We start from the raw sequence: 27,554 nt of genomic DNA on the forward strand, positions 1-27,554 counted from the left end.
GGGGTGAGCGTCAGACCATTCTTATTGTGTGTGTTGCTTCCCCTCGCTACTCTTCTAGCTTCCAGCTTAGAGATTTCCTGAGTTAGAAGTGACACCATTTTATTTAATACTTTCCTTTCCTGCATGACTTCCCCAAGATTGTACAGAGATGGAAACTGACCCCACAGCCCTGCAAAGATCTCCTGAGTGCCAGTCCAGACTTTATTCTCAGTCCCATTTTCTTTCAGGAGGGCAGGATAGCATCCCCCATCTCATGGGTCTTTTTCTTGTTGGCAGGTGTAAGGAGTGCTCCAGCACCCTGCTTCCAGGGTCATACAGACCCGGCTCAGAGGCAGGGACTTTTGTCTGCACGCAGCATCGTGGTAAATTGGCCATGAGTGGGAAGATGGACAGGAGGCCCAGCCTGGACCGACAGTCACCAGAGCTAAGAACTGAAGCTGGGGCCAGCAGCGTGGGTGAGGACGTGCTCCCCTCAGGACCAGAGGTGGGGAAGGACAACGGCAGTGTTGTGGAGAACATGGCAGAGACCCAAATGCCTGCAGAGGTGCCAACCAGCCCAGAGGAGAAGGACAGCACACCAAGCAGAGCAGAGACAGCCATACCCCATGTGGGGAGTGGGGCACCCATCTCCCAAATTCCCCCAAGGCCTCCTCTTCCCAGCAAGCCCGTGGTGCCCAGCCAAGACAAAGCTGGCTCACTGGATGGACAGCACAGACACACTCGGCCCACCCCAGCCCCAAGGAGATCCACAGATGCCCTCTCCCCACCAGCCTTACACCCTGTGCCCCGGCCCAGGTCCACAATCCAGGGCGAGGCCAGTGACAGCGGGCCTGGTATGGTGAATGGTGAGAGAATTCAATGTTTACTGTTCACGTCCACAGCAGTCAGCAACAGCTTGGATGAGTTTAATTCCTCCCCTGCAGCCTGGTGCCCTTCTGCTCTAATTAAGACTTGTGCTCAGATACTGAGCCTTCATCTTTCCCTCTCCCCATAGCAGAGAGAGCAGTGCTAAGATTCACTCCACCCTGCCCCACTGTATTTCCTTAGAGCTTTCCAGAGGGCACTGTCAGCCTGGAGTGAAGGTGGCAGTGCTGGGGCAGTGTGCAGGAGTGGGGACACGAGTTCTCCAGCTGCAGCTCCAGGATGGGGTGGGAATTAAAAGGCAAGGGTGGTATTTGGGGGAGACTATGACTATGGAAAAAAGGCCACAAGGTTTTTGGAGAGTGGGAATAAGAGATAAGAGATAAGAGGTGCTTTGTTTTGATTTAACCTCTTTCTATATGTCCTTTTGGTGTTGTGACAGTCTGACCCTGTGTCTTTCTAGGTAGGGTACCTGAACCCAGTCCCCCTGTCCCAAAACCCCGAGGGAGACCCTGCTCCTCTGATCGGTACGTCCTTCTGTTCACAGATCACCTGGAAACCCCACAGGGAGGTGGGGCTGTGGGGAGGGCTCAGCTGTGGTCTCTTCGCCCACCTCCACAACTACCTGTTCATGGGAGGATGTAGCTCATTCTCAGGTCCCCTCCCTGGCTGCTGCCACCCTAGCAGTCTGCAGAAGGCAAATCTCAGCTCCTGCTTCCTCCACAGTACAGAAAGCAGAGTTAGGTGAAGGGAACTGTTGCCTTACTGTGTAAAACTTAGCCTTTATCTTTCTGCTGCTTAGCAGTTGGAGACTGTAATACTCAGAAACTGAGATGCTCCACCCTGTGGATGAGTCAAGCAGGCTGTGTCCCTCAGGACCTTAGTTTTGCCCCCAGCTCGTTGCAGGGAAGAAGCTGCTTTGTGTCTGGGGAAGACTAGAGCCACTCTAGATGAGAAAGCTGCTTTTAGTGTGGGAGACATCCTGCTCTTTCCATCTGTTCCTTTGTGGGCTATATCCCTCTGCTGTGTCTCACCCTTCTTGCCTGTCTCTGCTCTCTGCCACTTCTTGCTATCTTTTTACCTGTTCTTCCAGTGCTGGAACTGCTGCAAGAGCCAAGGACCCACCGTGGATGGCCTTAGTGCAGGCAGAGCCCAAGAAGAAGCCTGCTCCTCCTCCTCCAGGGAGCAGCCAAGAGACCCCAAGCAGGACTTTAGAGGAGGAGGGTGAGGAGGAGGTGAGGAACGCCAGAAGTGAAGAAAGCAGGTCTGATGCCACAGAGCCCAAGTCATACAATCCCTTTGAGGAAGAGGATGATGAGGAAGAGGAGAGCACTGCTGTCCAAAAAAGCACACCTGAGCAGGAGCAGAGTGAGACTGCTGCCAGGCCTCTGCACCCCTGGTACGGCATCACTCCCACTAGCAGCCCCAAGTTGAAGAAGCGGCCAGCTCCACGAGCCCCCAATGCTTCCCCACTAGGTGAGCTCTCCCCCCCAGCCCCCTGTTCCTCCTTCTCACTAGTTCCCTTTGCATTCACCTGTGCCACTAGTATATAGCCCCATTCTCTTCTGGTTGCCTCCCTGAATTCTCCTTTTGCTTTGCAGCCCAACACCCAATCTCCAGGCTGTCGCACTCTGAGCCATCATCTTCCACCCCATCTCCAGCCCTCAGCCTTGAGAGCATCAACTCTGAGAGTTCGGCCAAGATGCTGGGTGACACTGACGAGGCCTCTGTGCCCAAAAGCTCCTCCGAGCCCACTGTCCACACGCCAACGGCCACCAAGACCTCTCACACTGACACTCCGCTCACCAGTGTCTCCTCCAGCGAAAGCCCTGCTGCCCCAGCCAGCCTCTCCACCAACTCCTCCTTCTCCTCCTCCAGTGAACTGGCCAGCTTCAGTGGGGAGGTGCAAAACAGCACCCCACATGCCAGCGGGAGCATCTCTGCTGGCAGCTTAAAGACCAGCCCCAGCCGGCTGCCCCCCAAGCCTCCTGCTGGGGCTAGCCCTACACCCATCCTCCTGGCATCAGAAGGAGGTACTGGGAGCGCTAAGCCCTCCTCCTCACCCAAGCCACAGCTGAAGGTGAGACGGTGACTTTCCTCTCATCAAGATTAGGGGCCTTTTCTTCCCTATCTGTCATTCAGTTAGAGTGGGGATCTAGTCCAGCCTTTCCCCTCACATGGGTTTGGTATGTGGCCTCCTAGACTGCCAATGAAGATCAATGTCTTGTTCCTCCTCTGGGAAGGTGTGGTGTAGGACAGACTCTAAGGCTGCCTCTCTGCTTGTTCTCAGCTATTGGGATTGTTTTCCTACCCTGGCTTCTCATGTGTATCTCACTTTGTCTCCCTGTTCCAGTCCTCCTGCAAAGAGAACCCCTTCAACCGAAAGCCATCGCCTGTTGCCTCCCCCTCTGCAAAGAAACCTCCCAAAGGCTCCAAACCAGTGCGTCCTCCTGCACCAGGTCACGGCTTCCCACTGATAAAGCGCAAGGTAAAAGAAAATTGGAAGCAAAGAGGGGCAAAAGCCATCTGGAGGCTCTGTATGCCTCCAGGACCATAGGTGTGTTGGCTAAGCCCTGGGTTATTTCCTCACTGTGCAGCTAGAATGCTGATCTATATGTGGTTAGGGAGGATGATGCCTAGGCTAGATCCCACTGATGATAATACCCTTGTCTCCCTTTGTTTCCAAGGTGGGGTGAGGATTTCAGATCCTATGTTAGGTGAAATGTCCTGTTCCCTCACGTCCATTAATGAAGACCAGCCTTAGGGTTGCCATTGGAAATTGGAGGTTGATGGTAATAGAAGTCTCTGCTGTGTGGTTTGGCAGGTGCAGACAGATCAGTACATCCCCGAAGAAGACATCTATGGAGAGATGGATGCCATCGAGCACCAGCTGGACCAGCTGGAGCACCGTGGGGTCATTTTGGAGGAGAAACTTCGCAGCTCTGAGAATGGTGTGTGGGCTGTGCTGTCTGTGGTTGTGGGGCAGGATGCACCCTAGGGCTGCTCTGTGTCCCTGCTGATGTTGGAGATGGAAGAGCACAAGGGGCAGGTTGGCTCTAGCTGAGTGGTGACAGCATTCTGCAGTGCTGGGGATGGCTCTGAATTGTCCTTTTGTTTGGCAGACAGCCCTGAGGACAGCCTGCTGGTGGACTGGTTCAAACTCATCCATGAGAAGCACATGCTGGTGCGCCACGAGTCAGAGCTCATCTACATGTAAGTGTGCACGTGGCTGAGGGCACTGATGCTGCTCTGGGAAGCCCCATCTCAGTGCTACTAAATCTGTGCTTCCAGTGCTTGTCTGGAAAAGTGAAAGAAAGAAGGCAAGCAGACAAATGCATCCAAACATATTAGCACTGACCCACTTCGAGTCACCAGAGCATCTCCTCAAGAAAGTCCTTAGGCAGCCAGGGTTTGTTCTAGGTGGCAGCTCACTGTCCTTTTGTCTATACAGCAAGACCAGCATCTTGGCCAGTCCTTTCCCAGGTCACCCTGTATCTTGGAATGTTATTTTGCCTCTCTAGAGCCTTGCAGTGGTTCCCAGCAGTGCCTACTTCTCTTGCAGCTTCAAACAGCAGAATCTGGAGCAGCGGCAGGCAGATGTGGAATATGAGTTGCGTTGCCTTCTCAACAAGCCAGGTAAAGCATCACTCAGGCTGTGGCTACCTATGAGTTTCATTTCCCTTCTGTCTCAGCGGGTCTCAGAAGAAGAGAGGCAGATATTAGGAGATAAGAGCACTGGAACCATTGCCCTGTCTCATTGCTTGCCCTTCACTTGTGTGGGTATGTGCTCCTCTTATCCCCATGAGGAGCACGAGATGCCGTGCATTGGGCTCTCTCTCCAAAGCACCACTGCTTCAGCTGGCCCTACAGCAAGTTGAGGCAGAAGGAGATTGTGGTAGGGGATCTCTACCCCAGGCTCCATCAGCCGTTTAATCGCCTGTTCTTCTCTGGGTTTGGTCGAGTAGAGAAGGACTGGACTGAGGAGGACCGAGTGAGGGAGAAGGTGCTGATGCAGGAGCTGGTGACCATCATTGAGCAGAGGAACGCCATTGTGAACTGCCTGGATGAGGACCGGCAGAGGTGAGGAGTGAGGTGTGGTGGGACCAGGAGTAAGTCTGTCTGACTCAGCTGACCTCTTTTCCACTGTTTCTTTTAGGGAAGAGGAGGAGGACAAAATGTTGGAAGCCATGATTAAAAGGAAAGGTAAGAAGCAGAATTTGGGAGCTTTGGTTTCACTGCTGACTGCAAAGGGGCAGCATAAGCCATTTGCGAGGTTGTGTGCAGAAGGAGGGTGGTGTTATCCTGTGTACACTCAGGAGCCTTTGCTGTAGAAGCATTAAAGTTCGGGGCACAGTTATGCTGTGTCACCCTGTTGTCACAGAAGAGGGTGTGCGTGCAGAGGAGGGCTTTGATTCGTTGTCCCTGTTGTCATCTGTGTGCGTACAAACCATCAGCATTATACAGTAACAACCCTCTTTTGCAACTCCAGAATTTCACAAGGAGGCTGAGACTGAAAGCAAGAAGAAAGGCAAATTCAAGCCCATGAAGGTGCTTAAACTGCTGGGCAACAAGCATGACTCCAAGAGCAAGTCGCCCAAGGAGAAAAGCTAGAGCAGAATGCCAGCAATGGGAGGGATATGCTGCCTGACTGCTCTGGCCTCCCACAGCCTGCTGCCTGCCAGGAGGGGCCTGGCTCCTTCTGTTCCCTTTGCCTTTCCCCTTCACACCAGGCACTGGCATGGCCACCCCGGGAAGACACCGGCCCTCTCTGCCCACAGTGGTGAGTCCAACCACAGTGCTCCCCTACCCGAGGCTGCAGAGGAGGCTGAATTTCCCCTCTAAAGCCTCACTAACAAGGCAGGGAGAAAATGGATTCGCTTCTCAGAAGCATTACCCTGTCATGTGTCCTTGTTACTGAGAAGCAAGATGAGGAGTTTGGTGTTTGTGAGAATACTTGCACTAACTGTCCCCCTCCCCTATTCCCGCTCTTACTGTGACAGCTCCGTGTGCCTCCAACCTCTTGGGCCTGGCTACCCCTCCCTGCCTGCCCGCTCTTGTCCCTTTCCTGCCCCATTTTTAACTTCAGGAGAAAGGTTTGCTATTAGAATCAGGATTCTTTAGGTTGGAAATAAATACAGTCCAGCATCACAAAGCTCTAAAGCCATAGCCAAAAAAATAACCGGTGCCCTATTTTGAGCTGTCCCCTCCCACTGAAGGCTTTTCCCCTTGAGCATTACAGGTCTGAGAGGACCCAAGGGGACAATGTACATCTGCTGGGATGTAGCCCGTGTGCCCTACTCAGGATATCTTACCCCCACTGCTGCTAAACACCACTGCCTGCTGCCTTCAGGGGGAGGGAGGAACATTCCTTTTCTAGGCAAGGGCAGAAAAAGCACAAGACTGACTTAGTGCCGGCAATGGACAAGCCTGTGCTCCTGCTCATCAGTGCCTTGAGCACTGGAGAGAGAGGCATGGTCACAACTGACCCTTTCCCCAGGTTCATCTGTATACACTTCAAAAGCGTGTGAAGAGGGTTTGGCTGGTTATTTTTTATGCCTCCTTTTTCCTACACAAGTTCAAAATTGCCCTCAAACTTTTAAAACCCTTATTTTATTTGTCTGTGTGTGTGTGTGTGTGTGTGTGTACGCTGAAGGAAGGAATGGGGGAACAGTATTCTTTCAGCTTTCCCCTCTTCCTTCCATTTTTGTTTCCTGCCTTCTCCTCCGAGCTGAGGAGCTATTTATTGAGTTGTTTTGTCAGTCTGAATTAGACATTGACTTTCATGGGTGTTTGGTGGGTCAGCTGTTTGTCATGCCTTCCCATTAGCAAATTAGTCATGCCAGCCCCGAACAAAACTGCTGCGCTCCCTTCCAAAAATACAGCAGGCTTTAGCCAAAACACTTTTAGAGCAGTGCCTTGCAACGTGGCTGGTGTAGCTTCCTGGAAAGAGATCGGTTTCCCAAACCCTGAGTGACCATGGTTGGGTGGCAGCACCCATAATAGCCCAGCAGACTGATGAAGAGGAGCAGGGCTTGGAGAGGGGAGATCCTAAAGCACAGCTCTTCTCTGAGGAGAAACAGATCTGTTCTAAAGCCTGCTGTTGTGTCACTGTTGCCAAAGGCTATCAGGATTGCAGCAGCCTGACACCCTTTGACCCTGTGCCTGGTCAGAACCTTGATTTGGAAATTATGTTGTACTAACTATGACTTCCATTCATCTGATCAGAAATAAATAGTGGATTTGGAAAAACAATCACAGCTTAGGTTTCTTATTCCTGGGGACAGAACGTACAGCCTGCTTATGGAGTGGCTGACAAGTATTGCTAAGAAACAGATGATAGGATCTTAATTTCTAAGTTTCATTTTGCTGCTTTTTGTGTGGGAATAGAGGGGCATCGTGCTTCAGCCTGGTGAGTCAACAGCCATTTCCAGGCGCTGTGGGAAGCGGGTGGCTATTCAGCATACTGTGCTTTCGGGAACCAAAAAACCACAGCAAGCCAGCTGCAAAGATCAGCAAGCTCTGGGCTGAAATCCCCTCTCCCCAACTCCCCCCTGCTGCAGCTGTGTTCCTGAGCGCCTGCCCAGTTGAGCTGCTGCTGAGAAGTCTTGCTGATGCACGCAGTCACGCTGACCTGCAGTAATGGTGGAGGCTCACATTTGCGCAAGGCCAGGCGGCTGCATCTTCCTCCTTACACGTGCCAACGCAGCCATTCCCAGGCTCATGTGGACTGGAGTGGGTTCTAGATGTGGGTGGTGATGTGCTGGCGGTGTACTGCCACCAGCAACCTCCGCCTCTGGGTAGATGGAGGAGAAGGGAGCGATGCTTTCAGCTGTGTGGAGTGCTGTACTCTGAGGCACTGCAGACTCAGAAAGAGGCCCTTCTTTGTCATTGTTTAATAGCCGCTACTGTGTTTTCATCTATTTAATGCTAAAGGGATCCAGTGTGTGGGGAGGATTTTACAACAGCTTGCTTCTGTTACCAGCTGTGTACAAATCGTTCCTGCCTTCTGGATTTAGGTAACAGGTTGTGCAGTCCCCTCTTCAGGGGAACCTCTAGGAGATGGGCCAGGCACAGGCCAGGCCTTGAGGCAGTGATGCCCAGGGCCTGACAGAAGAGTTAGGAACAAACTGCACTTGTGTTTTTCCCTTGGCCTAGTCGAGGAGACCAGATTTGTTCCCAATAGGAAAGTCTTTTGTCATGATCTCTTTCACTTCCTCACTTCTCTTCTTGTCAATGATCTCCATCTCCCGTATTTTCTGCAAAGCACAAAGGGGAAGGGCTGAGTGAGGAGAATGCCAGGAGTTGGTTTTGTGGGCTTTTTTTCCCCTCCTTTTTCTTTTGTCAGCCACAAAAACAAAGGTTCTCCTTCCCCGATTAAGTTACATGCAGACATGGAAAGAAAGGCTGAAAATCACATTACCCGATTCCTCAAATTCATGCCTGCAAAAGCGATCTCTCCCCTCCTCTTTCCTGCTTGGCTGCTCTAAAGATTCTCAAGGCGCTGCATGGGACCAGCGTCACCAAGGATGTTACATACCTGTGAGATTTCAGTGAAGATCATTCTCTGATACTTCTTGCCCTGTCCCAGGGCTTCCATCTCTGCCAGGAACTCCTTCCTCTCCTGAACTTCATTCATTACTGACAGACAAGAGAAAACACTGTGGAAACAGGAACCAGCCGAAAGGCAAGAAAACACCTTTCCATCTGGCTGTGAGCCCTCAAGCCCTAGTTCTGCTAGGACAGTGGTCCCACAAGGGATGATACCTGACTCTGATACCCACATATCTTGCCCAGGCCACCAAAACACTCCGACAGCCCCTTAGACTTAGCAGGAAGCCCTCCTCCCCTATACAGCTCCCTTCCATATCCTGCAGGAACGGTGGCTGCCTGCTGTTTCTTGTACCAGACATCTCTCTTCATACAGGCAATTCTCTCATTATTTGACAGCTGTCAGTCTGTGCTGCCCTGGTTAAGGAAGGGCTGGTTGAAGCACTCACACACACAGACTTGAGTACAGAGATGGGTAGGGCAGAGTTGTGCCATCCCAGAATACTCTGCAAGCCAAAGTACGCCACTGCTAAAATTCTGCTCTGCATTTAAGCTCTACTACTGTAACTGCACTGATCTTGGAGTCAAAGTAAACAGAGGACAGACCACAGTCAGACTGATTACACCGCGTTACGCTGAAAGGATCCAAAGCACACGGGCTTTCTGCCCAGGCTACCCCTGCAATTCACTAGATGCTGCTCTGCCAGAAGTTGGTCTTGTGTGGGCAATGCAGACAGCCTGTATCCGCCAGCAAACCTCTGCAGCACTTCTGCAAGGAAGGCCAGATCACAGCATCGCAGCACTAAGTCCTTCCTCCTGGAAACTGGCATCTGTGCCCTGCACCGGGGGTTTCATATCTGTGGCTGCACAGCCTGTCATCCCAACCCTTAGAGGGCTCAGCTGCCCAGGCCACCCCTGTGCCTTCCTCCAGATCACACAAAGACGTACGTTCTTCAAAGCGGTCAAGCTCAGGCATCTCCTCTTCCTTTGTATGAACCGTTATCTGTTTCACCTGGTGCTCCACTGCATCCTTCCCAGTCGCTAAGATATTTTGGAGCCTCTGCTTCTCCCTTTCCAAATCTCCTGTGAATGTCATGGGTAAAAATGAATTGTTAGCAGCGTGTCTCCTCAGCAAGGAGCTGCCTGCCCTGCTTTGCTGTTAACAATGGCAGGGGAAGCATGATGTAAGTGACAGCACAGCCCCAGACTGAACTCTGCTACACATGGTAATGGGCAAACCAATCTGAGCTCTAAAGTTGCACCCTTGTTTACAAGCTAGAAAATTACATAGTGCTCTCTTCTTACAAAGGATTGTGCAAGTTCCTGCCACCTACTGTCCCCCTGGTTAGCAGGCAGAACTCAGAGATCTCCCTTTAAAGCATCTTTGAAGACAGAAAGCATGAAGAATAATTAAGGATACTCCCTAAGGGTGCTGAGGGGTTAGACATATGGGAAAGAGAAGAACTGGGCAGCATGATTTATTTATCTGTGATGTTTGCTTACTTACGCCTTGCCTGTGGCCTGAATTTCTCTCGGATGTAGGCATCTCCTGCTCGGCAGACCTCAGCAGGCCGAAGATGGGGTTTAGCTGGCAGCTTGCTTGGCTGACGGCATGGTGGGGAGGAAGCAGGAGGCGCGAGCACTTGTTCTTGGCTGGAGGTAGGGTGGCATTGGAGGGGCAGAGAATCTCCCCCTGGAGAACAAACCCAACATATTGATGTCAGATGCAGAGGAGTCTGGGCAAGTGGCCCCAGCCTACCACCAGCAGAAGGTCATAAAGTCATAGAATGGCTTAAGTTGGAAAGGACCTCAAAGACCACCCTGTTCCAACCTCCTGCCATTGGTAGGGCTTCCATCCACCAGGTCAAGCTGCCCAACTTGGCTTTGGGCACCTCCAGAGATGGGGCACCCACAGCTTCTCTGGGCAGCCTGTGCCAGCACCTCACCACCCTCTTGAGTGAAGAATTTCTCCCAAATATCTAACCTAAATTTCCCCTCTTTTAGTTTAAAGCCATTCCCCCTTGTCCTGTCACCATTACGCAGTGTAAAAAAGCCCATCTCCATCCTTGTAAGCTTCCCTCAAGTACTAGAAGGCCGCAGTGCAAGCAGCAGAGAGTGTTCAGCACAGTGCTGGGGAAGGAGTGCCAGGTGGGGAGCACTCACGCCTCAAACAGTCCATCAGGAATCGCCTCTGGAAACTCGTCAGCTTCGACTCCTCCATCAGGGCTAAAAAACAACAGCTACGTGTTACTACACAGCACACTGGGCTGCCCCGGCCCCGCAGAGCCCAGGACAGGACCCAGGACAGGGCCCACAACCGCCTTCCCCGAGTCCCCGCGGCCTTCCATCCCTCATAACCCGTTACCTCTCAGCACCTCTCGTGTCTCGGGGCTGTACCGGGCTCTGCCTCTTCCCGCTGGCCTCGTTCCCGTGGATAAGGCCATGGCTGGTGGCGACGCTGGGAGAACAAGTTGGGACAGCGGGGCAGGCGGAGCCGCGTCCCGTCTCTATGGCAACGGCGCCGCCGGTTTACTTCCGGAAACGTGACGTCACGGCGCACGACCGGAAGTGGGTAGTACTTCCGCCGGGGAGCGAGGAAACAAGATGTCGGACAACGAGGACAAGTGAGAGTGGGGCTGGGGCTGGGGGCTGGGGGCTGGGATCAGAGATCAAAGCCTGGACTTAGAGACGGTTTCAGCGCTAAGTCCGAGTCCAGGCGCTGTCCCCCGGCCTGTGTGCGATGTGTGCTTGCCTGTCTCTCACAGCTTCGATGGGGATGATTTCGATGATGTGGAGGAAGACGAGGGGCTGGATGACCTGGAGAACGTGGAGGAGGTGGGTGCTCTGCGGGGCTCCGATCATGGATCACTCCGGGTCATGGAGCCAGCCCGTAACGGTGCTGTGCCGTGCTGTGCTTTACCCAGGAGGGACAGGAGAACGTGGAGATCCTCCCCTCGGGAGAGCGCCAGGCAGCGAACCAGAAGCGAATCACCACCCCCTACATGACCAAGTATGAGAGAGCCAGAGTGCTGGGCACACGTGCCCTCCAGATTGCGTGAGTATTAGCTGCATCCCTGCTGTAGGACTGTGTGCTTCGCATGGCTTGACCTGTTAAAGCTCCTTCCTTTCTCCCTAAAGCCTTAAGTGATTCTTTACCTGGCGGTTCAGCTTGGGAATCGCCATCTCCATCAACAGTGAAAAGCAATAAAAAGCAATACTGTGAGCTGTCAGCCACACGTGAGTTCTGAATCTCACCCCAGCTGATGCTGTGGGTCACAAGCAGATGGAGTGAGTAACGTGGCATTCTGGTTCTGCTTTCTGCCTTCTATAAGGCAGCCAGCATGAGCTGGGAAACTCAGAACTACTACTGCAAAGTTCAGCTTTGAGGAAGCTGAATAAAAGTAATAAAGTAATATCATTAATTATTATCACAAGGCTATCAGAACTCTAGGAATGGCACAGCTGTCTTGAAATACTAAGCATACGGTTATATTGTGGCACACTGTATGTTCACTAGCTATTTGGAATAGTGGAGTATCACTTCTAATAGGTAATAACATTTAAATCCTCTTTTAAGCACTCTTAAGACAAGCTCCTCTCAAATTCTTCCTTTTATCTGTCCAGATCTGTTTTAGTAATGCCTGCTAAAACCTTTGTGATCTTTGAGAAACTGCTGTGTAAGTGAGATGATTAGGCTGTGTTGAAATTGGTCTGAAAGGAATCTTAGCTACATCCACCCTGAAAATGATGCTGATTCGATTACCACCAATGAGCTTCTATGTGATCTTTGCTTAATCGTCACTGAGCTATTCTTCGTCTGGTTATCACTCCAGGAAGGAATTCTGTGCATGTTGTTTCAACTGGTGGCAGGCCAGAAGGATGGAAGAGATGGGATGAGCCAGTGCCAGGCATTTGATACAAAACACTGGTGCCTGGTCTCTATCACCTCCGTATTCTGTTGACTATTGATGTTGACTCTAGGCCAGCAGCAGCCCCCCAGTGGCTTTACCCACACATAATGTGAACTTCTGTTGCTTCTGCTGCCACCTGAGACAGCTGTCAACTGTGTTTGCTCTACTGTTACAGCCCTCACCAAAACGCATTTGTTTTTTTTCTCTAGAGATAGAGTGCATTATAAATCTAGCCCTATGTTTTCCTTTGAAGGAAACCTTGAAGATTCAAGCAAGTCAGATTCCCATTTTATAGTGTTCCAACTCTATTATTTTTAATTTTAGATCTGCCCTTATTCTTCACATATAAGTATAGCACAGTGAGACTAGACAGGTGTGGTTCTGACCAGCACTCAAGTCCCAGCTGACTTGCAGAGGATGAGGGGTGGATTAAGAGCATTCAAATGAAAACTCAATCCGTAGCCACTTGGGGATAACCTTTGTCCCAGAGTGGATAAGAGTGCAGTATGCAGTCATATGTTGGCCCTTCTGGCTTTCTGTACATTCTCTGAAATGGCTGTTGCTGTTTGTCCCAGGATGTGTGCACCCGTGATGGTGGAGCTGGAAGGAGAGACAGACCCCTTGCTGATTGCCATGAAAGAACTCAAGTAAGTCCCAGCCTTAGACAGTGTATGTATTGTTTTCTATAAAGCAAGCTATCCTCTGCTTATCTCAGCACTTTACAACTTATTCCATGCAGTATATTCTAAGACAACCTTCTTTTTTTATCAACCACGGTGAGTTCTGCAGTTTCCTTCCACTTTTCCTCCTTGGACCTTCTCCACAGCTTCTCCCATCCTAGGAGTTCTTGCTGATGATGAGCAGTGCTCTGACCTCTTTTTATATAAGAGTCATTTCTATGATGAGAACCAAAGATCCCCATAAGGAATCAGTTTAATTCTCTGAAAGGAATCAATTTGAAGCAGCCTTCTGAACAGACCTGTGCTCAGATGAATTGCTGACTTAAATAAACAAAACTGGGGTCAGGGTGGTGATGTGGAGACTCTGGTCAGAATGTTGTTTCACTGCACCCTTCTATACTTAGCTTATTGTGCTGGCAGGAGATGCACCTCTTGCATACAGAGAGATTGATTTGAACCTTTTCTGGCAGTTTCTGGATCACTGCTTAGAGGCCCACAGCAGAGTGCCCTGGTGGCACACAGTTTGCCAGTGTAGAAAGCAGGTTACTATGTTGTATGCAGGTAATCTTCAAGCAGAGTAACTGGATTCCTTTACTTACTGGGTTCTCAAATTGATTTGTCCCTCTGCTCAGTGCATTGCAGTTGCTCTTGCAGACTTTATCTATTACAGCTCCCTTTGCTGTTGCCAAAACCCCATGGGTTGTGCTCCAGTCAGATCTCCAAGTTCAGCCTAAGCTGCTTCAGGTCATCACCTGAGTGTGTGCTCTAGAGAGCAGTTGGGGTTGTGACACAAAATATAATGGCATCCTGTGCTTTGCTAGAATTAAATTGTAATTCTTGGCACAAGGAAGCTGCTTTTGGGAAAACAGCAGCCCTGGATGTGATTGTTAAAGGTGTTGTGTTACTTTTCAGGTCTGATATGGTTGTAAACCTGATCCTCTGCTTAGATTCTAGACCATCTAATTACATTCTGCTCTTAAATCCGCTTCCACTGAGTCAAATTGTGTTCAGCGCTTTCTTGCTTTCTAACTGGAACTGCTGTCAGCAGATGCTATGTTCCTGTAGGTCTATGATTGTTTTGAGACTTAAGATGCTCAGTGCTTTGCACCTAGTAGGGAGAATTTTGTTGAGACTTTCCAAATCACCAGTACTACGTAGGCCTACCAAGAGATTACTGAAGTCAGCAATGCCATTGCCTGTTGACATGGCATAGTGAAGACTCTGGCATTTCTATTCACTTCTCTCTCCTCCCTCCAGAGCACGCAAGATTCCTATCATCATCCGTCGTTACCTGCCTGATGGGAGCTACGAGGACTGGGGTGTGGATGAGCTAATTATCACAGATTGATCGGCCTCTGGCTGTTGCTTTTGGTTCTTTCCTCCTCCAGCAGATGTTTCTATTTTTGTTTATATTTGTATAAATAAATTATAAAGCCTTCTGTATGCCAGCTTGATTGTTACCATTTCATTCTGTGTCAGTCTGCATGGTTCCTATTTATTAGTATTAAGGAGTCAAAAGCTATGCTTTCATCGCAGCTCTTTTTCCAGCTGAGCAGCCCGTATGTTTTATCTAGGGTAAAGAGTACAGTAACTGCCTCCTCCACAACTCCTCCCTGGAGTTATAGGACCAGCAGCCAATTAAAGAGCCGTTGCACAGGAATGATCTTGCAGGTACTTTGGCTTCAGAAAGATTCCAGCCCTTCTTAACACAGGAGTGCTGAGACACCTCCATTGCTTCCCCCTAGACAGTTGGGCCTTTGTGCCCTGAGCAGGTTGCTGTGGAAACCCCCAATTTCCTCTCTGGCCAGAGCTGGCTGTGGGTCTTCTCAGGAGTATCGTAGAGCAGCTCTCATCAAATCACCTATTGTTTCCCTGCTCCTGCTGCTTATCAGTGATGGGGATCCCCTTTCAGTGGCACTGCCCCAGCCGGAAGCACAGTCGCCAGTCACAGTCCTACTAGCTCGGCAGTTGTAGGTTAAATTGCCACTCTTGCCTCTCATGCTGCTGTTCTCTGATGTGCAGTGGAGCTGGTGGTCCTTAGTGCATGGGTGCTCTCAAGGCATCTCACTTGTATGAACACCAGAAGCTCTTACAGCGGTGCAGCAACAGTTAAATTCTAGAGTCCCTTTCTGTAATCTGTAGTGTGATGACAGATTGTGTCCCATTAAGGACCCTTCCTTCTCACTTCTGATTGTGCAAGGAAAAGAAAAATGCAGCCCCTTGCCCAAATCAAGAAGTTAGTTGGATGCATTAAAATCTGGGAGGGCTTCCAGCCAACTACTGCTTGGTTTTCATGTCTTAATCATCTCTGCTCCGAGGCTCTTGCTCTGAGCTCTGGAGCAGAATGCTCTGTAGCAGGTGATCTTATTAAAAAGTGCACCTGTTGTTTCTGCTTTACATTGTTTAAGTCTTTGCAGAGCTACAGGGAGGATTTTTCCACCTAGTTTGTGCGTATGTTTGAAGCACGCATTCTTTGTGGTGTACGTGTGGATCCGTATCCCAGCGGGAGTTTGTATACACCTGCTTAGGAACTCAGGTCATATAACCAGCCATGTATGTTATCCTCTTACTGCTCCCTGCAAGAACGCCCTCCCATCCACCCTTCCTTTGTTGGTCTGTGCAGGGATGCAGTGTGCACAGGAGGGGGAGGCCAGAATGCAAGAGCTGAATGGGTCTCCCTGAGCAAAAAGCTCAGAGGGGATATGGAGATGCCTGCAGGTGTAGGAAGGGGGTTGACCCTGAGGAACGCAAGTGCTTCCTGATCCAGGCCATCCTTACCAAGAAAAGGTTAATTTACAGCACTGTGGCCTTCAGCCTTCTCCCCCCACCCTCTGTGGAATCCTTTAATCACGTTGGTGTGGTGAAATTTCAGCCCTGAAATGGTGCCTTTGTGCAATGGTTCTGGCGGCCGCCATGGAGCGCGGGGGTCGTTTTCTTGTCCTTTTTTTTTTTCTTCTTTTTTTTTTTAAAAAAAGGCTTCTTTGTTTCCTGCCCGCCTCCCCTCCCCAGCCTTGCATCTGTATCAGATACGATTAAAGGGATAGGGAAGGATGCTGGGCCAACTCCTGCTAGGCTGAGGGAGGATTGGTTAACCCCTCTGTTACCAGCGGTGTTCTACTCATGAGGGCACTCTCGGATGAGAGGAGGCATCCCATTCCACTGGAGAGTGGTTGATGTGGAGCCCACTTGCTTTCTTTGGTTGAAGAACTGAAGGAAGGTACGTGTGTATGGTTAAGTACTTTCTTCTCCCAGTCTTCTGTTCACCTACACCGTGATCCTTCTCTCTCCCACCCCTGTGACCAACTCTCATACCGTAGCTCTGCCATGGCTCTCCTTATCCTATGGAGATAGACCATCTCCCATGGAGATTACCCATGGAGAAGACCAACCTGCTTAGCAGTGCAGTGGTTCCCATTTGGACCTTTTCCACAGTCCACAATTTATGGTAGAGATTTCTCCTCTCCGTTGAGTGATCACAGTCCTATTTTACAAGGGAATGTTTAGATCGGCATCGCTGTTTTTAGGGTGTCATTTAGCCATTGGCCCTATAAGGACCTCATCCAAAGTGTTCTGAGTGCTCTGCGTTTCCTAGATCTCCTACTCATTCTACTCACCTATTAAGTGCTCAGTGGACACAACCTCACAGAACAGATCATGCTTTTGCTTTGAAGCCTTGGAACTTGCTTTTTGTTCACTGTAATCCTATCTTGTTCCTATGGGCCTTGAGAGATGTTCTCAAGCAGGCCAATGTCCCCTGCATGTATGCTTTCCTCAACTCTTGAGAACTCCCAGGATCTGATGACCAACATGTTTTCTTTCAACAACTAAGTTACGTTCCTCTGTTCTCAACTGTACTCTGTGTGTGTGTATTTATATTCTTACCCCTGGAAAACAAGAGGAGTTGAGTTTCTAGATAGAAACTAATGGTTGCTTCCAAAAGGAAATGGTTGCTTTCCAAAATACATCATTTTCTAGATGTGGGGAAGGTTTTTATGTCTGCCTTATGGCAACCTAGAGATGAGGAACTCAGAGGAGAAACTCCCCACTCCTGTTCTGTAGACAATAATGAGGCTAAGAAATTACTGCATGAAGCACGTGCAAAGCAGTGCTCTTCTTCATGGCATGGGCTGAGCTTTAGCTTAGGAACAGCAGCCCACGGAAGAAATGACTGGAGCTGGCTTATGAACAGAAGGTGAGTGTCATCTCCATGAAGGAGCACAGTAAGCCAGTTGGAGCTGTGGTTGTGACCTCCCAGTGACGAGCCATGCATGGGATCTGTGCGGTGGTGTGGTGACGTGTGACAGATTTACTGGGGGGAAAAAAATTACAGAGACATGAAAATGAAACTTTTAAGTTTATTATTCCATATGTTTAATGCAGAGTTAATGGTGCTAGGACAGCATAGAGACTGGGGAAAGGGAACGGGAGAAGGAAGGTGCTACTTGCATAAATAAGGGGAGAGGGCTCAAATAGGTTACATGCATACAGGGAACAAACATTCTATGTGATCTCTTCAGACACCACGAGGAGAAGTCATCCATAGCTAAGGGAGGTGGGAAGGGCATCCGACATCATATCAACAGAGGGAAACAGTGACACAAATCACAGTCCACATTTGGTCGAAGTATTTTGTCTTTCTAGACTGAATTAACTGTTAGAAGGTCCCATAACACATCTCTGTGATCAATTGTCAGTAGTCACTTTTTCCTGCAGCAGCTTCTTGGCCAGTTCACTCCCTGGCAGGACATACCACCCAGTCCTGGAGGTGACAAAGGAGAATGAAGTAGTCCTCAGGAGATGGGCTGAACAAAAGAGGTTGATTTGGCTGCAAGAGCTGCTTGTTTCCAGCTTGAAACCCAGAGGTGAGAATGAGTTCTTCTGCACATAAACAGTGTTCTTTTCTTTGTAGTCATCCAATATTGAGTGCGTATCGACCTTGCTTGTATCCATGAGAGTATCTTTCCATCCTGAGCGAAAGTAGGAGGGAGGTGCTGACAGATTGCAGTAATGTGATGAACCAACGAGCAGTGATGTGCAGCCCATCGGCCTGAGTTTAAAGAGGGTTTAAAATGAGTATTGGAATATTGGAGCCACGTCTGGGTGTTGGCAAGTGCATAGTAGCTTTCTTGGTGCCTTTACTTTTTCAGCAGATACAGTTGAATGCTGAAGGAGCAAGGACCTGGTCTGCTGATAGATTGCTGGGATACTGAAGAGATTGGGATAGACTGAGATGCCAGAAATCTGAGACACAAGTGAACTATAGAAATTAAATTGTAGGAAGAGAAGATTCACCCACAGCACCTGAATGATCCACAGATCCTTCCCCACCTCTCCTCAGCTCCTTACACGAACACGCATACACACATACAGGCTATGATATGAGAAAGGCTGAGGCTGACAATGCAGTTCCTGAATCCACATTGTTCAGTCAAGCCTTATAAAATCCATGCAGGAAGGAGTGTGGGATTAAACAGATGGGACAGAGGGAAGAGGCGGGGAGAAAAGCTATAGCGTGCAGCTGTGGAAATCAAGCAGGGAAGCAAGCATAAGTTGGTCTTCCAGCAGGGATCAAGATTCATGCATGTGTGAATCTTAGGCAGGACTGCTGCACAACACTGATGCAAGGAAGCCGGCCATGCCGTCCTCCCGACTCCTCCTCCCTTGACATGTTCACCAAGGCTGAACAAGCACCCTTCACCCGCAGCAGCTGACAAAGAGTTGGCCATGGTGGCCTTTTGGAAACACTTGCTAATTCACTGGAGGAGGTTGGGGAGGGTAAGGAAAGGACAGTCTCTCTCCGCTTACAGTCCAGGGTGCGCACAACGAAGCCCACCACGGACCCGTCACTCCATGTCTTGAGTCTTCCTCATCTAGAAGGCCAATAAGGTGTTGCAAGCCAGTTGTGTGGCCTGCGTGAAATCGGTACAGGGCGAAAGGACGAGAAACCTTTCTGTAGGCGGGTGAGCCAGCGATAGCCGGGGTCAAGAAAGGCACTTCCAGATACTCAGTGGGTTCTGGTGGCTGGATGGTGGCACTGAGTGACCTCGGAGTTCGGAGGCTCTTCTGCCTGTGCGGATTCTTCGGAGCCTTTCCGTCGCTGCTTTGGTCACTGTTCCCCATTCCCTATGGTCTGGAGAGAGTCGTATACACAGGCTGTTCCCAATGTGTGGGACTATGGGACTGTGGCACGGAGGGTGCGGGGTCAGAGATGGCGGTGTAAAGAGGACGCTGGGAAGGTCCCATATAGGAGAAGGCAGAGTAGAGGCCAGAGGCTTGGCTGGAGTGGCTATAGTAGGGTCCCGAGGGCTGGTGATCAGGATAGTCAAACTGGGGCCTGGAGATGGACGGGAAGGCCGAACCATAGTGGGGCAGACTCAGGGATGTGTAAGCTATCTGGGAGGTGGAGGGCTGATCGGTGTAATGACCTCCAGGGGCAGACCCTTCTGTTTTCACCTGGGCCTTGGAGTCCACCACCGGTGATGTGGTGGCGGACAAGGAGACTCCATGCTGCTTGGAGATCCAGGCTGAGTGTCCACTGGCTGCAGCCAGGGCGCTCCCAAGGCCATAGCCAGTGGCTGCTGCGTAGCCCCCAACATGTCCTGGGTGGCCGGCGTGTCCATTGGGTGGCAGGTATTGGTCGAATTCGTTGACATCAAAGGTCTCCATGTTGGACATCACTTCATGGCTGATCTCCCCGATGTCCACATTGCCGAAGTCAATGTGTGGCTTTCCCCCTTCCCCAAGGGAACGCCCTTCTCGCTTGGAGTCAGCTTTGCCTGCCTGCAGCTCAGTCTTAGGGGTAGTGGGAGGAGTAGGAGGGCCATGGCTCTGACCTGCGGTGTGAAAAACATTTTGAGGAGGAAAGAAAGTCAAGAAGTGAGTTACTGCTTTATGCCTGGGCAGCAGCACACATCAACTCTGCTCCTGCCAGTAAGCCATGATAAGTAAGGAATGATATCCAACCTGACCAGAGGAATGCAAGTGCTCCAGAAACAGAGGCCTGTCTCTATCCCACTGACTCCAACAGTGTTTGTCGAGTCATGAGCAATGTGAGACATATCCCTAAGGCCATGGCTTGTTTTCCTGAGCTTCCCAGATGGTTGTCACCTACCAGTTGGTTCACAGAGCCATGGGACTCACCTGAAGAGTGCTCTGGGTGCCCATCGGACATGGGTGACCCTTCCCCAGGATGCCTGTGGTCCAGGTGGGTGTTCTTGTAGTGAGCCTGGACAGCAGCAGCCCCTCCAGCCTCCCCCTCCACCTGGCCCTCTCCTTCGCCCTGTGTGGCCTTGCCATTTTTCCGCCTCCGTGGCTGGTACTTATAGTCGGGGTGGTCCTTCTTGTGCTGCATCCTCAGCCTCTCCGCCTCTTCGATAAAGGGACGCTTATCACTTTCGTTCAGCAGCCTGCGGGGCCAAAATGGTAAAAAACAGGGGAAGGAGAGGGGAAGGAACGTCAGGAACGTCAGGAAAAGAATCTCAAAGTCCCAATTAAGCTCAACAACCTCACTTGTCTTTTATTTTCAACCCCAAAGGAAAAATTATGGCTCTACTGAGCATCAATGACAGTGATTAGTGTTGGCTGCCATAGGCTGAAGCACAAATATCCAGCTCTTCTTACTGCAAAAAAACAACTTCTACGTCACTAGACCTTGTAGAAATGGATGAGCCATGGACTCTGGATAAAAGACATACAAATGTGAGTTCCTTCTCTGTACTCCTGCCCGATCATGAGCTGCTCTGGGTAAGATAGGATCTCCAAAGAAACCATGCAACATGCAGGCAGGACAGCTCAGAGAGACCAATTTCATTGCTCAAGGCATTCACAGATTCCCACTTGGAAGCACTTTAGTTTTATTTTACCACTTTCCCCTCAAATATTCTTGTGACTCAAAGTCATCCTGCTTCTGATCAGAGAGCAGCACTCTCAAAGGGGACCTGTCTCGTCATACGGCTGCTGGGCACACAAATGGCAAAATATTTCCCATTTATGAGATGCCCACCCCTTTTTCCTCCCAACGAAACAGTTGCCTGGGGATGGGAATGAGACAGCATCTTGGTACCCCTGAAGCCTTTAGCTTTAAATGTAACTTATTCTGATCAACTGTAAGCATTGTCATAGACAAAATGGCCTGGATTGATATGAAAAACTGAAGGTGAGAGAGGAGAAGTATGCAGGTAGAGCTGTGGAAGAGGATGAAAGGGTTCACCAGCCAGTGACTGGTTTTTGAGCACCTTCTGCCCATCAGTCAGAAGGTGTGTAGCGGTCTTCAGCCCATTACAGTGCTGACCTAGGTTCACTCCAGGCAGCCTGAGAAGGTCACAGCCGCACACTGCATTCCTCCACCTCCTTAATCCTGCAGCTTAAAGCAACTGAGCCACCGTGAATCCAGTGCCAGCTTTTCTGCTCCCCTCCCACCACTCTATACAACACTCACAGCTCCAGGAGGGCTCTAATCCCTCTGCCAGTGCTGCTCCAATCTGCCCTCCATGGTGCCTAAAGGACAGCTGTCCAAGGCATCAAGGTCTAGAAGGCAACCTCACTTCATCCTTGGGAACATCCCTTCTTCATGGGAGATGAAGAAGGGACAATCTGGCTGGATATCAAGAAAAGGTCACCCAGAAGTTGACTGGGCCCTGGAACAAGCTCTTCTGAGCAATGCTCATGGCACCAGTCTTAAGGTAGTACAAGAAGTGTCTGCACAATGCTCTCAGACATAGGATCTAATTTTCGGGAGGTCCTATGTGGAGCCAGCAGTTGAACTCGATGGTCCTTTATGGGACCCTTCCAACTCAGGGTATTCTATGATTGTATGAAAGGAGAGAATGGAGGCAAACTGCACCCTTACAACACTTCTCTACGTGGCAGCTGGGCTCAGGCTTCTTTACACTCCCAACACAGGTAGTGCCAAAGCTAATAAGATGTCTGGAAATGGAAGGTTTCATTTTACGTAGGTACCTCTTGGAGGAAGAGGCTGGATGCTGGACAGAGGAGATGAGCAGTGGAGACCAAAGCTCAGCCTTCCATATCTGCCTCCTAGAAACAGAGTCTCTTGAGTCTGCACAAAAGCCAGCTCCCTGCCCTCTGTTGGTGCCTGGACTCCTCACCTCCTCCCTCCTGGCCGACAGCCTGCTGGCAGTGCCGCCAGCAGGACAGAGGGAAGTCCACTCCCTGTGTCTTTGTCTTCTCCTTCCCCAGCCTGCCTGCTCCCTCCTCCCTCTCACTGGGATCAGAGCACAAATCGGCTTTAGCAAAGTGAAACTGGTGCGAGCAGGCAAAGGCCAGGAGATTTGGGGGATTTGGATTTCACTTGCTTCCTGCCCTCCCCCTCTGCCCCCCACACTCCCCCATCAACAATGCAAAAGAATCTCGTATGGCCAGAGAACTTATGGATCATGGAGCAAAGCCCTCATGGGGCTTAATGCAGCCACTTCCACCCAGCCCAACACTAAGCACTCACCCCTGTGGCACCCCACTTTGGGAGGAAAAAGAGGAGCCATAGTCTTCCCTCTTCCCTTTCCCATCTTTCCCTTCCATCACCTGGCATCATGCCGGGCTGCCACAGCCTGACCCCATCTCAGGGCTCAGCTGCCGATGAGACAGGGCCGTGTGGATGGGATCTCCTGGTGCACGGCCAGGGATGGTTGGTCCTACACGTCCGCAGCCCTGGAGCTCGTGGGCATGACCCCATCCCTGGCTCTTTGCCTTGTTGAGGTGCAGGAAATGAGAGAGCTGCCACTCCCAAAGATCTCTTCATCAGCTCTCTGTGCTGCTCCCTACAGCCCCACCATAGCCCTTCTTCCCAGCTCCCGCCTGGGTCTGGTTCCAGAGTTGTTGCTGGCTGGCATGTTGGCTTAGAGTCACATCACACCGACATTTTCAGCAGCCAGCCTCCATTTGAGCGCTGCTCCCAACCTGCCCCGGGGAAGGAAGGCAGCCAAGACGAGTTTTCATCAAGCATGGAAAACCTCCCCTCCCCTCCTCCTCTCCTTCCCCTCACCCTCCATTTTAGCACATTTGCTTCTTCATCTGCATCCTTTGCATCCCAAGCGGGCAGACTGGGAAAGGTGAATGGGACCATAACTCCTTCCCCTTCAACCTCCCCACGGGGCTTTAGTCCACATGGTAGGGATGCAGCAAGAATACTGGACCAGCCTTTAAGAAGATTTTCCAGGCTCTGCCGTTCCTACCAATCGCCAGTCGCGAGGCTCTTAGCTTAAAGGTCTCCAGGCAGTCTCTGTGCTCACCAGCTCTCATTCCCCGCACTGCTAATGCAGCCCCCATATGTATAAGTTCACAGCAGCCTACGTGGAAGGAGAGTTTGTCACCCACACCGATACACAAACACTGATACACAGGAACCTAATTGGAGAACAACCCAACTGCACTATGGATGAAAATCTTGGCTCAGGGCTGCAGCCCTTGTAACCTCCAGGCCAGCTCCCCTGGGCTTTAGTTGGCTGATTCTTGTCCCTAGCCCCACAGAAAGGCACAAATGTGCCGTCCTGGCTACCTCAGATACCAGCCCTGTGGCTGTATCTGTAACCCAGGCAGCACAGTCTTGTAAGGGCTGGCACAGCTTGGAGAGCTGTGTTTGCCCTAGCAGCAAAGACATGGGAAGGAGTTGTGTCCCAGTAAAGGAACAGTATATTGGAATAACAATTTGGGAGCAAAACAGGGTGGATTTGGACAGCATCAGAAGGTGCTGGGAAGCAGAGAAATGGGTGCAAGGTGTAAGGAACGTGATTGATTCATAAAGAAATAAATGGAAGAGGACACAAAGGTGTGGCTGGGTGGGAATGGCTGTGCCTGGTGGGGACAATAGATGGTGGGGCGGATAGAGTGAACCAGTGGGCTACCAGGGTGAAAGGGAAAGAGCAGTCCAGGCCTGAGAACTATGGGTCCAAGCTTCACTTGAGGTCAGAGGCTGGTGGCAGAGCCCAAGGATGGAGCAGATAGGGTAGAGGAAAGGAAAGGCAGTGGGGAACAAAGCAGGATGGAGTGAAAGAGCATCAGAGTAGACGTTTGCCTTTGACTACCTAAAGAAATCCCTTTGTTTGAGTTATAGAACATATTGGTGGGCTGGGGTAAACAAGTGGATGCAACACAGGGAGAAAATGACTCCTAAGAGTCCAGTTCTCTCTCATGAACCAGGAGGTTTGGAGTCAGGAGGAGACCTACTGGCCAGGGTGTGTTTTGGAAGAATGTCTTGTAGCCCATCAGAGGCAGAAATGTTCCTGTAACACAGTGCCATCGGAGCAGAAGAGGGAATGAGAGAGCCCCTTTGCATGAGGCCGACGGCCATGTTGCGCACTGCTTGGTGCAAGGCAAGGGAATGACGCTGTGGGGGGCTAGCAGCAGAAAGTTTAACAGGTTGATTGTATTACTGTTATAGACAGCCTCATCAGGACAGAGTGGCTTGGCCAGCATGGCACTCACGAGCCGCGCAATATAGTAGGGTCTCTCCTTGCTTATCCCTGCCGACTGATTGCCTCACTGCATCTACACAATCTGCCAATACCAGGACCACCTTGGGAAGGATGGGAGGGGGGATCAGATGGGAGACCATCCTCCTTGGCACCACTCAGAAGGTAACCCCTGCTGGTGTGGGACCCGAGATCAAATGGTCCTGGGGCAGCCACAGGTGAATTAAGGTTGATGATGCTCAGACCAGATTCTGTTCATGCTTAATTTTGCCCAGCAGAGGGTGAGCCAAGAAAACAAGATCTCCCCTGACCATCAAGCACAAGCAGACAAGGATAAGTGTCTTGGTCAGGAACAACAGGGAAAATCAGAGGGAAACAGGTGAAAAAGAAAAGTGCGGGCTTCACTTGGGATGGAGATGAGCTCTGCTGAGGAAACTTTCACTACATATATGAGGTATAGAACACTTCCCCATTCTCCTAGCTTCTGGCAGAGCCTCCCGTGGGCATCTTACAGCAAGGAAGCAGTGGCACAAGAGACACCCCTTCCACCCTCCCCATCTCCATCTTTCCTCCTGAGCACCAGGACACCTTCACGCGCCCGCTCTTACCTCCAGAGCTTCCCTAAGGTCTTACTGAGCTCAGCGTTGTGGAGGTGCGGGTACTGGTCAGCCAGTTTCCTCCGGGCAGCCTGTGCCCAGACCATGAAGGCATTCATGGGCCTCTTGACGTGGGGTTTGCTCTTGTTACTTCCATTGACTCGAACAGGCATGGGTACCAGGGTCCAGTCATAGCCGCTCAGCACCTGGCTGACCGCTTCACGGATGCAGACAGGGAACTTGTCATCATCCGCCTCCGAGTCTTGCTGCTCCTTCTTGACCTTGCCCATCTCTCCATTCCCAGAGCTGGCAAGGTGTGGAGAGCTGTCCGATGCCATGGATGGTCCTGGTGAGAGGCAGTGGTGGTCTTCAGAACCCACTGGGCTCATTTCCACCTCTGACAGGTCTTGGTCATCAGCCATGGTCACTTTCTTCTTCTCACTGGGGAGGAAAGGGAGGAAGAGAAAAACAAAGGAAAGGAAGGAAAAAAAGAAGAAGGAAAATAGAGAAAAGGAAAAGCAACCACCAAATCCGACTGGGACTCCACACTCCGAAGAGCAGACCACGAGACAGGGGCTGCTTGATAAAAGCGCAAGCAAAGCAATAGCCGTGCACACCACAAAACCCGTGATCGATGGGGGTGGGGATGGATCGGGGCCCTGACCCATCGGGAGCTCTTATCTCTGCAAATGTCCCAAACTGGCATGTGCAGAGGGGACTATGGCAGCTGCCCAGCTGTGCTAAGGAATTATGGAATCATAGAATCATTAAGGTTGGAGTGACCACTAGGATCACCTAATCCAACCATCAACCCATGCCTGAAATCGCTCTTAGACCATGAAGGACAAGGGGTTCTGGGGACCCCATAGAAGGGAGCATAGAGCATCCTGCCTGCTTGCAGATCTCCATGGAGGATAAAATAAAGATCTCCCATCTCCTGGCCACCTCCAGAGTCCCAGGGGCAGTAGGAGAAAGTGCCAATGTGACACCCTACCGCTTGGCCACTGCTTGCTGCTCTTGGATCAAAGACCTAAATCACACCCGCTCCATGTCCCCAAACACATCCTTGTATATGTACATATAAACACACATACACATATACATATGCACCTACATATCCAGATGCAAACACACACATAGTTCAACTTGAAGAGAAACCCAGGACCTGAACTGCCTGCCCTGTGCAACCCTCATCTCTCACTGCCTGCAGTCACCTCTGTAAGTCCCTGCCACAGCATCACTGTCCCCTGATTGGAAAAAGAAATGCTCTAAAAATAAAGCCCTCCCCCCCACCCCACCAACATCTCTCCCCTAGAAAGAAGTTAAAAGGAGGAAAGAAAGAAAGAAAAAAATAGGAAGTTACAGAAAAGCATGCCTCTTATTTAGCTGCAAAAGTCAATGCAGAGCAAAGGCTGCTGTCACCCCGCTTTCAGGGGATGACATGAAATCTTCGCTGGGGAAATTGAAAAAGTGGCAGAAAGTATGAAAAATAAATGTGCATGCCAGTGAGCTCAGGTAAGAAAACTTACGTTGCTGGCTGGTGTGGGCAGCAAACCCTGTGAAGGCTGCAGCTCCTGTCCCAGTGCCCCCCTGTTCTCCCTCCGGCTGTGGGGCGTGCTGCCGGGGAGGTGCTCAGGCAAGTGCCATTCCTGGAGGGAGGCTTGGTTTTTACTAATGCCCCGGCTGGATGCCTCTTGCTGGCTTTGCTGCTTAGCACTGGGGGAGGGAAGGGTGGAAGGTGGAGCCAAGTGTTGCTCAGAGCCAGGACACAGTCAGGGCTGGTGGGGAGGGGATGCTGCAGCCCCCTACCCCAACTCAGCATTCCCTGCTTACTCCCAATGGGGATAGAGAGCTCACCCCCAGGGTATTGGAGTTACTGGGCACAGGGAGGGATGTGAAGTAATGCAACTCAGGGCTGGGCTCCCCTTCCTTACCCCTGCTACCACTGACATGCTTGTGGTATCCACATTCCCAACATGTCCTGATCCCCGTCATGGAGTCCAGTGGGGACCCCAGTGCACTGCAACAATCTGGCCCAGGATAATGGAGTTAAGATGCTGCAAAAAGAGCATCCTGAGTGTGGAGAAGGGGATGCAAGAGGTCAGGAGCATCCTGAGGATGGAGGACATTAAGTCCATATGAGCAGTCTGTAGAGCAAGTTATGCCTTCTTGAACCCACTTAGCACTCTTACACCCTGAAGATGGGGTCCTCACAATGTCTCCATCTCTGTGAACTCTCACCAAGATGACCAGACAGAACTTCCTTGGATGTGTTGAATTGCTCCTGAAGGCAAGTGTGAGGTCTTCTCACATACGAGGACTATCTCATAGTCATTCACTCCTTGCTGCTCATGCACTGGAACACATGCAGGCTCTAATCACACAACAGATTGCAGATTGTTCCCACCAATTCTTCCATTTTCTAGCTTGCTTTCCTTCCCAGATGCATGTGGTTGTTGGCTTCTTCACTTTCCCTTCTCATTGGGGATGTCAAAGAGAAGTGCCAGTCCTGTAACCATGAGAGATCACCCA

General features: G+C 50.7%; 4 protein-coding genes across 7 annotated transcripts in view; 2 read left to right on the forward strand and 2 right to left on the reverse strand.

Moving 5' to 3' along the window:
- Positions 1-7,113, forward strand: part of MICALL1 (MICAL like 1) — a 19,129-nt gene extending 12,016 nt beyond the window's left edge. For 3 of the 4 annotated variants that reach the window (XM_085519335.1, XM_085519330.1, XM_015862913.3), the window contains exons 6-16: positions 277-845; positions 1,325-1,388; positions 1,955-2,337; positions 2,463-2,941; positions 3,215-3,349; positions 3,686-3,812; positions 3,984-4,074; positions 4,424-4,497; positions 4,827-4,941; positions 5,018-5,064; positions 5,351-7,113. In XM_085519335.1, coding sequence (XP_085375461.1) covers positions 277-845; positions 1,325-1,388; positions 1,955-2,337; positions 2,463-2,941; positions 3,215-3,349; positions 3,686-3,812; positions 3,984-4,074; positions 4,424-4,497; positions 4,827-4,941; positions 5,018-5,064; positions 5,351-5,472 — 2,206 coding nt within the window. In that variant the 3' untranslated portion in view covers positions 5,473-7,113. Of the gene's footprint in view, positions 1-276; positions 846-1,324; positions 1,389-1,954; positions 2,338-2,462; positions 2,942-3,214; positions 3,350-3,685; positions 3,813-3,983; positions 4,075-4,423; positions 4,498-4,826; positions 4,942-5,017; positions 5,065-5,350 lie in introns of those variants that run through there. The other variant, XM_085519344.1, reaches the window with a different exon arrangement.
- A 626-nt stretch (positions 7,114-7,739) lies between these two features.
- C1H22orf23 (chromosome 1 C22orf23 homolog) lies at positions 7,740-10,932 on the reverse strand. Its single transcript, XM_015862924.3, has 6 exons — positions 10,775-10,932; positions 10,573-10,635; positions 9,917-10,102; positions 9,358-9,492; positions 8,399-8,499; positions 7,740-8,117 (listed from the first exon to the last, which is right to left on the reverse strand). The coding sequence occupies exons 1-6, from the start codon at positions 10,851-10,853 to the stop codon at positions 8,013-8,015; spliced, it is 669 nt and encodes a 222-aa protein (XP_015718410.2). The 5' UTR covers positions 10,854-10,932; the 3' UTR covers positions 7,740-8,012.
- Positions 10,933-10,978: 46 nt separating this feature from the next.
- On the forward strand, positions 10,979-14,448 carry POLR2F (RNA polymerase II, I and III subunit F). The gene is made up of 5 exons (XM_015862934.3): positions 10,979-11,033; positions 11,175-11,244; positions 11,334-11,464; positions 12,896-12,967; positions 14,258-14,448. The coding sequence occupies exons 1-5, from the start codon at positions 11,014-11,016 to the stop codon at positions 14,346-14,348; spliced, it is 384 nt and encodes a 127-aa protein (XP_015718420.1). The 5' UTR covers positions 10,979-11,013; the 3' UTR covers positions 14,349-14,448.
- Positions 14,449-17,341: 2,893 nt separating this feature from the next.
- On the reverse strand, positions 17,342-26,908 carry SOX10 (SRY-box transcription factor 10). The gene is made up of 4 exons (XM_015862947.3): positions 26,552-26,908; positions 25,035-25,463; positions 20,141-20,406; positions 17,342-19,833 (listed from the first exon to the last, which is right to left on the reverse strand). Exons 1-4 carry the CDS (start codon positions 26,842-26,844, stop codon positions 19,124-19,126), a joined length of 1,698 nt encoding a protein of 565 aa, XP_015718433.2. The 5' UTR covers positions 26,845-26,908; the 3' UTR covers positions 17,342-19,123.
- Positions 26,909-27,554: the final 646 nt, after the last annotated feature.

The sequence above is a fragment of the Coturnix japonica genome, chromosome 1, assembly GCF_054131305.1.
Source record: "Coturnix japonica strain WE chromosome 1, WE-NBRP24, whole genome shotgun sequence".
Taxonomy (NCBI): domain Eukaryota; kingdom Metazoa; phylum Chordata; class Aves; order Galliformes; family Phasianidae; genus Coturnix; species Coturnix japonica.

Excerpts from the sequence above, each read along its gene's own strand:
- POLR2F (XM_015862934.3), top strand. The coding sequence starts at position 11,014 with ATGTCGGACAACGAGGACAA. Across the intron at positions 11,034-11,174 it reads ATGTCGGACAACGAGGACAA|CTTCGATGGGGATGATTTCG; the intron begins GTGAGAGTGGGG and ends TGTCTCTCACAG. Across the intron at positions 12,968-14,257 it reads ATTGCCATGAAAGAACTCAA|AGCACGCAAGATTCCTATCA; the intron begins GTAAGTCCCAGC and ends TCCTCCCTCCAG.
- C1H22orf23 (XM_015862924.3), bottom strand. The coding sequence starts at position 10,853 with ATGGCCTTATCCACGGGAACGAGGCCAGCGGGAAGAGGCAGAGCCCGG. Across the intron at positions 10,636-10,774 it reads GACACGAGAGGTGCTGAGAG|CCCTGATGGAGGAGTCGAAG; the intron begins GTAACGGGTTAT and ends GTTGTTTTTTAG. Across the intron at positions 10,103-10,572 it reads CCTGATGGACTGTTTGAGGC|GGGGAGATTCTCTGCCCCTC; the intron begins GTGAGTGCTCCC and ends TTTGTTCTCCAG.
- SOX10 (XM_015862947.3), bottom strand. The coding sequence starts at position 26,844 with ATGCTGAGTTGGGGTAGGGGGCTGCAGCATCCCCTCCCCACCAGCCCT. Across the intron at positions 25,464-26,551 it reads TGCCCACACCAGCCAGCAAC|TGAGAAGAAGAAAGTGACCA; the intron begins GTAAGTTTTCTT and ends TTTCCTCCCCAG. Across the intron at positions 20,407-25,034 it reads ACCTTAGGGAAGCTCTGGAG|GCTGCTGAACGAAAGTGATA; the intron begins GTAAGAGCGGGC and ends TTGGCCCCGCAG.